Source organism: Lissotriton helveticus, chromosome 9 (assembly GCF_964261635.1).
Source record: "Lissotriton helveticus chromosome 9, aLisHel1.1, whole genome shotgun sequence".
Lineage (NCBI taxonomy): Eukaryota > Metazoa > Chordata > Amphibia > Caudata > Salamandridae > Lissotriton > Lissotriton helveticus.
The window spans coordinates 173,722,186-173,734,234 of NC_136070.1; the positions used below are offsets into that span (position 1 = coordinate 173,722,186).

The 12,049-nt window shown below is 45.5% G+C and overlaps 1 protein-coding gene across 4 annotated transcripts in view; it reads right to left on the reverse strand.

The window, feature by feature from the left end:
* The window catches only part of POLE2 (DNA polymerase epsilon 2, accessory subunit), a 490,721-nt gene that overhangs the window by 261,108 nt on the left and 217,564 nt on the right, over window positions 1–12,049 (reverse strand). For all 4 annotated transcript variants that reach the window (XM_078659706.1, XM_078659707.1, XM_078659704.1 and 1 more), the window contains one exon: window positions 10,226–10,274. In XM_078659706.1, coding sequence (XP_078515832.1) covers window positions 10,226–10,274 — 49 coding nt within the window. The remainder of the gene's footprint in view (window positions 1–10,225; window positions 10,275–12,049) is intronic.

Here is a 12,049-nt window from a genome sequence, read left to right on the forward strand (position 1 = left end):
GGGGGGGACACAAGGACACAAGCACAACGAGGAACGGCTGTTTTGATTAAGTTTGCCGTAGTGGTGGTTTCTCCGGCCTCCCTGCCCTGCACTTTATGCCTTACCTCCGCAATAGTTGTCGTGCCGAGGGTCACATTGCGGGTCACCGGCTGAAGGGTCCCTCCTATAAACCCTTTCTTGCTGTAATGAAGGCTAAAATCCTGACAACTCTAGCATACGCCAGCGCTGCTTTCCACGGTGAGTATGGAGAGCTCATAAATAAACTAACAGCTTCCATCTACAAAAAAGTATTCCACATACAAAGGTCGGCCTCCCCAGCCCAGGCCCGCCTCGATTTTGGTCTAACAAACGAAGAAATAGGAAGAATGTACGCGACTGTGAAAACCTGGTATCGCCTGAAACTAAATGCAGCCACATCAAAAATTAACGAGGCCCTTTGGTGTGAATTAAATGAGGATAAAACTTCTCTTTTTAACCAATACCTCTGCAAATCTCTCTCCACCACATGCACAATGGAATTATGGAACAAAAACTTGCCGTACCAATCTTTTAAGCAAGCTGTAAATAAGGCGTCAAAAATCCACTCATCTATATTGGATAAAAATATATTTAGGGCAAGGTTGCACGCCTGGAAGTGTTAAACCACTATAAGTCCCTTGCACCAGCGGCATACCTGAGCAAAACATTTTCAATCAATGTAAAAACGCAACTTATGACACTACGTTTTGGAACTTTACCATCCTTGGCTGACCTGCCCGCCTGGTTGCACACAGGCCCCAAAGCATGCCGGCTGTGCAACTTCTACAAAGAAGATTTTATCCACGTAATCTGCACATGCAAAAAACTACAGGAGGAGCGAGCGAGCGATCTTCTTAAAAAAATGCTTCAATGAAAGGGGTATAAGATCTTGCAGAGCTGCAATAATGGCGTGCCTAAACCCCTCTGACCCCCCATTGAATAGCAGACTGATTAAATATCTTTACAAAGCTGTGCTAAAAGGCTCGGAAGCATGGCCAAATAAGGGCCAATTCACGGCACGGACCTTTCTCTTTTTTTGCTGTTACTATTAACAATGGACATTTTAGACACCCTATGTAGAGATTAAATGACTGGATATTTAAATTCTTGACTTTTTAACCTTTTGTACAACATTGTTTTTATCCACTTTTTGGTTCTGTTTTAAAATTGTTATGGTTTTAATTAACTAAACAATAAACATTACTTACTTACTGCATTGCGAGAGCGCGCAGCACCATATGGTAGCAATTAGTGTGCTCGCTCTCGTAAGGTAAACGCTGCATGTCCCTGCTCTCGGACGCACTCCCCCCACCCCTCCCACTTGTTTACCTAGCGTCAGCAGGCTGAAGCATAAGAATCGTGCTGCTCCACTCATAATAGTTCTTATTTGCATTGTAATGTTTGTTTTGGGTGTTGTTGTTTTTGGTGTATTGTTGTTATAATTCCACTGCCATTTAAACTACTCTTTAGCGAATGATCATAAGCGTTATCTGCAGTCCTCGGTTTTTATCAGTAAAAGTGCGGCGATACAAGGACGGGTTCAGAATGCCTGGAATGAATGAATCCAGCTCTTGGCGAAAACGTCAGAACATGTGTGTTTATTACATGTTGAGCCCCAAACATGCTTTAACATACGAATCAAACCCTTATTTTCGGCTGGTTTCACAGGCAGGCACTTGTATGAGGCAGTTGTGTATAGCGCCGTGTGCACCAGGTCAACTGCCTCTCTCCTTCCGGCTGTATGGCACTGCTGCTGGTTATCTTGGGACGGTAGTATGTGACACCGCACCCCGCGGCGAAGAATCTGTAGGCACAACTCTTACGTGCTCTATATGTGTGTGTGCCTTTTCGCCTCTGCTGTGTAACCTCTGTGCCCTTAGATGTCCACCTGTACACCCCTCTCTCTCCTTCCCTCTGTGTGCGCCAATCTGCACCCCCTTGCCCTGTGTGGCACCTCTCAGCCTCTCTTGCGTGCGTTTCTCTGTGCCTCCTCTGTGTCACCTATGCGTCTCCCTATACCCTCCTCCTGGACCTCCTGTGTGCACCTGTACATCTCCCCATCTCGAGCGCCAATCTGCTTCCCCGTACCAGTGTGGCACCCCTCAGCCTCTCTTGTGTGAGTTCCTCTCTGCCTCCGCTGTGCGACTTCTGTGCACATGTACATCCCCCGCCAATGTCTCCGTCCCTCTGTGCGCGCCAATCTGCCACATCTCTCATGTTGATCCTCTCAGCCTCTCTTGCGTGCGTTCCTTTCTGCCTCCGCTGTGTGACCCGTTCCTCCCGAGCTTCCCTATGCCCTCCAGTGTGCACCCGTACCCGAGCCCTTACCTTTATGTCCAAGAATCTGCCCCTCCTTTTGCACCTCCCAGCCTCTCTTATGTGCGTTCCTCTCTGCCTCCGCTGGGCCACCTCTGTGCCTCCCTATGCCCTCCTGTATCCTCATGTGTGCTCCTGTACACCCTGTCTCCGGCCCTCTGTGTGCATGAATCTGCACTATCCCTCGTGTTGACCCTCTTGGCCTCTCTTGTGGGCACGTCTCTCTGCCTCCCACTGTGCGCATCTCTGTGCCTTCCTATGTCCTCCAGTGTGCACCCCTCAATGTGCACCAATCTACCCCTCCTGTTGCACCTCTCAGCCTCGCTTGCCTCTCTGCCTCCCGCTGTGTGCAAATATGTGCCTCTGGTGACCTCCTGTGTTCACCCGTAAACATCTCTGTGTCCTTTCTTCTCTGTGCTCCAATATGTCCCTGTAGTATTCCATGTTAGTACTTCCTATGCCAGAGTGGTAGTGTAGCATTCTCTGTTAGAATTGTTACCTTACATTTCCACTGTAACATTCTATGTGAGGTTATCCATTCTCTACTGAACCTCTGCTGGAGGTGGTTGTTCAAGCTGTCTATTGGAATAAACCTACTGACTTCTACCTAATCTCCTTGAGCCTCATTACTACATAAATTTGGCGACGACCGGGATCTTCAACTACCATCTAAAATCTACAATTAATTTTTTTTCAAGAAAAGAACCCGCCTTTTTCAAGGATCCTCTCTGGTGAAGTCAAGGGATACTGACAGCGTTCACCTTTACAGCTTAAAGAAAATTTAAGGTATTTCTCTTTCTTATGTGTACAAAGATTGCACCAGCGGCTGTTTATCTCCTTTCTGTGCCTTGATTGCACCAGCGGGAGTTTGTGTTCATTGTTTTTATATTACCCTCGCTTAAATCAGCGATATGTTCCCGTTTTCCCTTCAAAACTGATTAGCGCTTATTTACCATCCACTCTATTTTTAACGCGATTTCTGTCTGCCAACGTGTTACATTTTTCTACTTTTTTCTATTTTATTGACTGTTCAACCTAATCTGCATAATTTGAAACATACCGAACGAACGTCTCTCCTCCAACGAGCGTCTCTACTTCCACGAGCGTCTCTGCCTTCACGAGCGTCTCTGCCTTCGCGAGCGTCTCTGCTTCCATTGTTCCAGTTTCTTCGAACGAGCGCTGCAGCCTGTGACTCATCACCACGTCACTTCCCCTTTTGCCATCACGCACGCATCACGCCCTTGCGTATGCGTTCCAGCGGCCATTTTGTTTCTCTACGTTTCCATGGAAACAACCACGATCGTTTTCAAGTGACAATCACGATCGTTTTTCAGTACTTTGCTTGTCATTAACCTCTCGTTTCAAAACTATTTTTCTACATTCCTTATTATACAACTTATCTTTACTGAATATACTACTACTTCTACATCGTTTTTTTTTTTAAAAAAGAAGAGAACTTGAAGTGGAAAAGACTTAAAATTCTCTTGGGACTTCTGCCTCATGAACAACGGTGACTACTTTTATTATTTTGTGTAGTTAGTCCTTGTTTTTTTTTAATCTCTTCCAATTTTTCTCATTTATGTGAAACTGTTAGTGTAACTATTTACAATGTCAAATAATATTTCTTCACCTGCACACTTTTTACCCACAGCAGGTGATCCAAAAGTAGAATGGGATCTTTGGTACCCTACATTTTTAGCTTATGTAGATGTTGTTGAAGAGGATGGGTGCTCTCCTAAAAGGAAGTTGGCATTATTAAAGAATTGTCTGGGTGGTGCCGGACTCAAAGAATTACAAAGTTTACCTCCCATAGAAAGCACTGGTGCTGGGGATGTAAATGTTTTTGATATTGTCATAAAACAACTAAGTACTAGATTTGGAAGGAAAATTAACGTTGTAATGGAAAGATTTAAATTTTATTCCAGAGTACAAAAAGACGATGAGTCTATCGAAAATTATGTAGCCTCTTTACGCACTTTGGCTGGGTCCTGTGCTTTTGAAACCATCAATTTCGAACAGGTTTTGAGGGACCAAATTATGATGCGCACTAAAAGCAAAAAGATCCAAGAACGTCTCTGGATGGGTACAGACTCTTCTCTTAGTGCTGTCCTGAATATCGCCAAAGGCATTGAACAGTCCGAACTATTTGTAAATGAAATTAGAGGTCAAGATACTAAAGCTAAAGTAATTATCCCTGAAGTCTCGTTAGTTAAAAACTTCAATAATTTTAAAAAGAGTTCTTTTCCTCCAAGAAAAGATTTTTCTGGGAGAAAAAGTAAATTTCCTGTTAAAAAGTCTCAGATTATTTGCTATAGGTGTGGTGCTAATGATCACGTAGGCAACTACAGAGGTTGTCCTGCTTGGAATAAGATTTGCATAAAGTGTAAAAAATCTGGTCACTATAGCAAAATGTGTAAGTCTGCTCAAAGAGTAAATTTTTTGTCTTACGAAGAAAATGATGATACTGAACAACCTTCTGAGATAAACACTCTGTTATGCGTAGGTGACTCAGAATGTAAAGGTTTTCCTACTGATATCATCACTATCAATGGTAAGAAGATCTCAATGTTGATTGATTCTTGCGCTTGGTATACCATAATCGGCAAAAATGTTTTCAATCAACACTGGCACTCAACCAAACTATTACCACCAGACGTAAATCCTGGTGGATATACGGGTAAGAAAATTGATATTGAGGGTTACATGTGGGCAGATATCAAATTTAAAGATAGATCCATTAAAGGGAAGGTTTATGTATCTTCCAAAGGAGCATCCATTTTGTGTTGGCCCCATCAATACGATCTTGGCATTAAGCTTGACCCCAATGCTTCTCCTCCTGTATATGTAATCCCTCCCGAAAATGACTTCATTACTCTATTAAAGAATACATTTTCATCCATTTTTTCAGATAATTTGGGGACCTTTGTGAACTTTAAACACCATATCATTCTCAAAGACTCGGCTTTACCCATTCGACATAGAGTAAGGAACGTTCCTTTAGCTTATCGCGAAAAATTAAAGGGAATTCTTTCGGATTTGGTTGATAAGAAAATCATTGAGCCAGTTGAGTCTTCTCCATGGGTTTCGCCAGTGGTTTTATCACTTAAAAGCAATGGCGAACTCCGTCTGTGTGTAGACCTCCGGAGTTTAAACAAAGAAATCTGGATTGATAGACACCCTTTGCCCCATATCCATGAACTCATCTCCACCCTGTCTGGGGCATCAGTATTCTCCACTCTAGATCTTACTAGTGCATACCATCAGGTTTTGTTGCATGAAGAGTCAAAATTCTTAACAACCTTCATCACGCCGGAAGGCATGTTTCAATATTGCCGCATGCCTTTCGGCTTAGCCAGCGCAGCCTCTGTGTTCCAAAGGCTTATGAAAACTGTATTAGAAGGTTGTTTGGGTGCAGTTGCATTTCAGGATGACATCCTCATTTATGGCAAGAATCATGAAGAGCACGATGCTAACCTTGAGAAAGTTCTAAAGTCTGTCCAGGAGAAAGGTTTAACGTTGAAATTATCCAAATGCAAGTTCAGACAGAGCAAAGTAGAATATCTCGGTCATGAGATTTCGTCAGAGGGCATTAAACCTAAGTTTAACCATATACAGAGTATTTTGAAAGCACCGGCACCGTCAACCAAGGAACAGTTAGTCTCCTTCTTAGGTTTAACCGAATTCTACAGTAAGTTTGTTCAAAATTATGCCTCCAAAGTACACTCTTTAAGGTCTCTATTAAAGAAAGATGTAAAATTCAGCTGGTGTAAAGACCAGCAATTTGCTTTTGATACTATGAAACAAGAGGTAGCAAATGCTCCGTTTCTCAGACCTTTTAATCTGGGTAAAGAATGCATAATATGTGTGGATGCAAGCAATAATGGTTTGGGTGCTGTTTTGATCCAGAAAAGTGAAGGTGTAGAACATGTAGTTTCTTACGCTTCCAGGACATTGCGTGGTGCTGAATACCACCTCCAGTTTGCACCTCGTAGCCTCTCTTGCACGCATACCTCTATACGTCCATCTGTGTGCCCTTTTTGCCTCTCGGTGGTCTAGTGTGCACCTTTACGCCCCTCGCCTGTTGCACCTCTTGGCCTCTCTTTTGTGCACTCCTCTATGCCGCCCTCTCTGTGCACCTATGTCCCTTCCTGTGTCTAACCGCACACCCCTTTGTCCTTACCTCTATTTGCAAGAATCTGCCCCTCCTGTTGCACCTATCAGCCTCGCTTATGCGCACTTGTCACTACCTCTCACTCTGTGCCTTCCTGTGCATTTCTCTGAGCACCTGTACACCCAGTCTCCTTCGTGGTATGCACAACTATGTGCCTTCCCACCCCCGCTTGCACCTTTCAGCTTCTCTTGTGTGCATCCTTCTGCCTCCCCATGACCCGCGTGTATGCGAACCTCTGCACTTACATTGTTTCATGTGTGCACTTCTCTGCTTCCTTGTGTGTGCACAACTCTGCCCCCTTCCCTCTTTGTGCATGCTTTTGCCTCCTGTCCTCTCTTAGCACACGTCTGCCACTCCCAAACGGTGCACAGTGTTTTGCCGCCCGAGTATATATGTATACATGTCACGGGGCGGGTCGCCATGATACTGTCTTGGAGTGGTGGTCGGCTGTTCCCCCTCTCTCACATGTCTCTATTCCCGACTCACAGACTGCGGGTACCTGGCCGGAGGAGGGGGCTTCTGCCGACTACGGGTCGAGTTGGGAGCTGAGAGACGACGAAGAGCATGGCCCCTTTAAGGATCCCAGCTGTGTAGAGGAGACCCCGCCCCCTTGGTCAATGACGAGGTCAAAAGACAGCCCAACCAGGAAAACAGCGAGCGGCAGTTCCGGAGTGGAAGGCGAGAGACGAGCGAGTGACTGGAGAGTGGAGCGAAGCGGAGCGGGAGAGACGACCCTGACGAGCCCAGCAGTGGACTACAAGCCCGGAGGCCAACGACCCGGTGATCCGCCCAGCCACGGTCCCGAGGGAGGAACGTGGCTTTCCAAGGTACGGGGCAGAGTGGCGGGCTGGGTGACACGCAGTCCACTAAACGAGTGAGAGAGCCTGTGTATATAGCATATGCCTTCCTCCAAGCACCCCCCTCCCTCACGAGCACAGAGAGCACTTGAACGGAAGCGTGGTGGAGACACAAGAGCACCGGTTACCCTCACTCCCTGGCCCCTTTAACCTTGTAGATAAAACGGAACGGTTACTAATGGTTCCTCTGTTTCTGTTTCGTTCCATGGGATGTGCCTAACCCGAGAGGGATCTCCAGGTCAAGACACCGTACCACGAGAACCAGCGGCCTGGCTGACTACGGAGCCCGGCGTGGGAGAAACACCCTGGAACATCCCATATTTCCCCGAGGCGTCAAGACGGAGCCGGATGAGTTTGCCCGGTTAAGAGTTTCTAATCGAAGACGCAAAGCCTATTTAAAAATAAAACCTTCTTTAAAAAGTCTACTACAGGTGTCAGACTCCCTACCTACTGTGGCTAGCATTCCCGAACCCCAACAATACATCTACACACCTGGCCCTCTCCCAGGCATTGTGCGGGCATCGTGGCAATGACAGCAACAACCTAATAAACATGCATTGGCATATCCAATAGGTCTCGCCTTTGGGACCTTATAAGTGTTTAGCCATGCAACAGTTGATGTTGTTGCACCAAGGATATAGTACTGCATAACTAAATACTTATAAGGTCCCAAAGGCGAGACCTATTGGCTATGCCAATGCTTGTTTCTACTTTACGTAACGTTGCACAGTATCCCAAATGCTGTGCAACATGTACAAATAAACTGACAAAGCCTAGAGATCTCACATAAGTGTAACCTACTTGCTTTGACAAATGCTTGTTTATTGATTGTGAAGCCAATAGGAGTTCTTTCATCGGGGGCATGGATTTTGTGCCGCCTATAGCGGGTAGAACCTATTATACTTGCCAGCTGAGCAGCTCTACCCATAATATATTTAATCAGCTTCACAGTTTTAAGATATGCCTGTAACATTCATTGAGGTCAAAATCCATCTGAAAAAACTTTGCCCATTTGATGCTGGGGCAAACGATCAACTGCAGAAGTCTCCATCAATTGTGTAGTAGCAACAAGGCAAATGACATTTTCGGTACATTAATTTGATGCATATGTATTCTATGATATCTAGGATTATTTTGTGGAATGTGTATCCTGTAAAACAAAGAATGAACTATGGGTCTTGTGTAACATATGGCGCAAACGGCCCCCATTTATTTTGTGTCAAAATTGTTAATTAATAACATTTATGCCTCAGCCCTGGAAACAGGCTCTCATTCTGCCACTTTAAAAAAAGCCTAATTTAGATCCCATCGCACATGCTAATTACAGGCCCATTTCCCTTCTGCCTGCTTTGGCGAAAATTGTGGAGAAGCACGTCCATCTAACCCTTGCCAGCTTTCTGGAGACACATAATATTCAACACCAGTCACAGTCGGGCTTCCGGTCTAACATGAGTACTGAGACAGCTCTGCTTGAAGTCACAGAGGCCCTCAAGGAGACCTTGGACTCCGGGGGCAAAGCGATGTTGGTGAGGCTGGATCTCTCTGCGGCCTTTGACACCGTCCCCCATGGCCGTCTCCTTTCTAGACTTAGGGAGATCGGTCTAAGGGGGTCGGTGTACGGTTGGTTCGAGTCTTTTCTAGCTGACCGCCAACAAACGCTCTGGGCTCCTCCGTTCTCTGCCACGATGCCGCCACTAGAGGTGGGAGTGCCCCAGGGCTCAATTTTGAGCCCAACTCTTTTTAATATCTATATGGCCCCTCTGGCGGCTCTGGCTGAGGCCCATGGAGCTCAGATCGTGTCGTATGCTGACGACACCCAGCTTCTCTTCTCGTGTGACAGAGGCTCCGATTTTGATGGCGAGATCATCAGAGGCTGTCTAGAGGCTGTATTCGACTGGTTTCAGCGAAACAGCCTCAAGTGCAACTCCGACAAATCTGAGGTGTTGTTTTTTAGCTGCCCTCCGGACCCGAGGTGGAAGTCCTGGTGGCCGGTGGCGATGTTTCCCCCCTCCAGTGACTCTGCAGTCGCCAAAAATCTCGGAGTGCAGGTCGATAATGGCCTCTCTCTGAAACCTCAGGTGTTAGGCCTAGCGGGCAAATGCTTTGGTCTCCTGAAGATGGTCAGGAAATTCCTGCCCCTACTCTCGCTGGATCACAGAAAAGTGACTGTGCAGGCATTGATAGGCTCACGCCTGGACTATGCCAATGTGCTGTATCGTGGCATGCCGGAGTTTCTTCTAATGCGCTTGCAAATTGTCCAAAACTCTGTCGCTCGTGCCATTTTTGGACTCAATCGGAGAGCCAGTGCCAGCGACCTTCTTAAAGCCCTCCACTGGCTCCCTATTAGAAAGCGCGTTGTCTTTAAAGCGCTCACTGTGGCCTTCAAGGCACTTCATGGCACAGGAGCTACGTACATCCGAAAGCGGATGGCGTTCTATCAGCCATCTAGATCGCTTAGGTCTTCGGCCTTGGCAGCTGTACCAGCGATTCGGCGTGCCCGGTGCGAGGGACCCTCATTCAGACGTCTGGCTCCACAGCTGTGGAACGCTTTGCCTCTATCCTTGAGATCTAATGGCAATCTGCTAGCTTTCCGGAAGGACCTTAAAACTCTGCTCTTTGTTCAGTAGGTGCTCTGTTTTGCCCCCACATTTGTACCGCCAAGGGTTTTTGAAGCGCCGGGACACTCCTCGGAGTAGCTGAGCGCTATATAAAATGCCCCTTAACATAACGTAACATAACATTTATAATGGATACATCACATGAAGATATAGGATTATCAGTTAACATTTTAAACATATAATATATTAAAATAAACAATGCAAAGCATACAAAAGGTAAAAACAAATGAGCTCAAGTACCTTACCTTCTGCTAAAACAAAGCAGGATTCTGTGTATAGGCCACTGTGGAACTGGTACATGAGAGTTAAGGAATCTAATTTATTAAGGCAGATTACCACCGGCAATACAATACGACATTTGGCATGGTACACAACGAAGGACTACAAATAAAAGAAAAGTCCATAGAGCATTAATGTGCGAAGTGCCCCACTGCACCTACTTCTTGGCTACTCCTCAGCACCCTCTTCCTAAATTCCATATCTACAGATTACGTGAGGTATACTTGAAATGTATTTTTCTTAAGATTTGTGAGTCGGATCCATCCGATTACTGTGCTTTGCGTTTTAGGGGTGAATTGCCAAGCAAAATGCAGTTGAACAAAGTACCCTCCACCCCCAATTAGCCCAAAGCAGCGCACAATATAATATATGAGGTTCTGGGTACTGGAGGCATCTGCTTGGAGGCGTCATGACTGTAGCTGCCTGTTCGAAGTGTCAACCTCTGTTCTCATCGCTGGCTGCATACAGCCCTGTAGATTTTTGAGAGAAGCAACTATGAGTTCAGACCCATTGGTCCCACAATATTTTTATGGCCTGTTGCAATGTGTGTGCAGGAAGGATTTGGCCTGCGTGCTGGAGTGGTTAGAACTAATGACTTCGTAAAGAGAGGCCAGGTACAGAAATGTTTTTGGCAAAACCTGGACAACATCCTTTACATTGCCCTTTTCAATGTTGCATAGTAGAACAAAAACATCAACCAAATTTGATCAAATTAGTTGGAACTGTTTTTCCCTGATTCAGTTCATACATACCAGACAGTCATTAGGTTGAGGCAGACTTTTGACAATGTCAGGCATTTAATTATTTGGCAAAAGACATTGTAATGACATTACTTTTCAATTTTGGAATTGCCTTCTAATGCCTAGAATGGGGATTTATTTTTATAGTTTTAACTTCATAACGGGGAGCCATTGGAGGTTCCTCATGTTTGGGGTGACGTGTGTCCATTAGGAAAGATTGAGGATCAGTCTGGCCGCTGAGTTCTGTATCATCTGGAACCTTCTCATGAGTTTGGTGGTGGTTTCTGCATACAGTGCGTTGCCATAGTACAGCTGGCTGATGGAGAACAATATGAAGATTCTTCAGAGCATGCAGAGAGTGTGAAAGCAGGTGCAAGAATCTTCATTGATTTGTCCTTTTATGTTGAGTTTAATGTCTAGCATGATGCCGAGGTTGCACGTGTGGTCTTTCAGTGTGGGATTGGGTCAGTGTTCGGTGGGTCACCAGGTTTCAATCCATGGGGAGATGTTGTTGCCAAAGATCAGCACTTCAGTATTGTCAGTGTTGAGCTTCAGACAGCTGGCCTTCATCCAGTCTGAGACATTCTTCATGCAGTTGTAGAAGTTGGTCTTTGTGGCGATGGGGTCTGCTGAGCTCGGCAGGATGAGCTGGGTATCGTCGTCAGCGTAGGAAATTATGTTGAGATCGTGGGTTCTGATGATGCCGGCTAGAGGTTTCACCTGACCAAAAGATCAGCCAAATGCACTGGCTATCTTGGTGAGCAAAAGTTTATCTTTTATTAGATCTCAGGACTTAAAATTGATTCTTTTGAATCTACTTGAACAAATAACTCCTGACATCTTGATGTTGAGATTCCGCGGGTAGGTCACTTTTGACTTAAAAACTGACCTCTTTCTGTAGGCGGTATTAAACATCTCTGGGTCGGACTAAACAACTTACGATGCAGTCAGATCAAGGAGAATGGATCTAGGTGTGCTTGATATGGTTATACGATCCTAGTTACCTGGCACATATAATTATCAACAATGTCACAGGGTTGGGTAATCTAC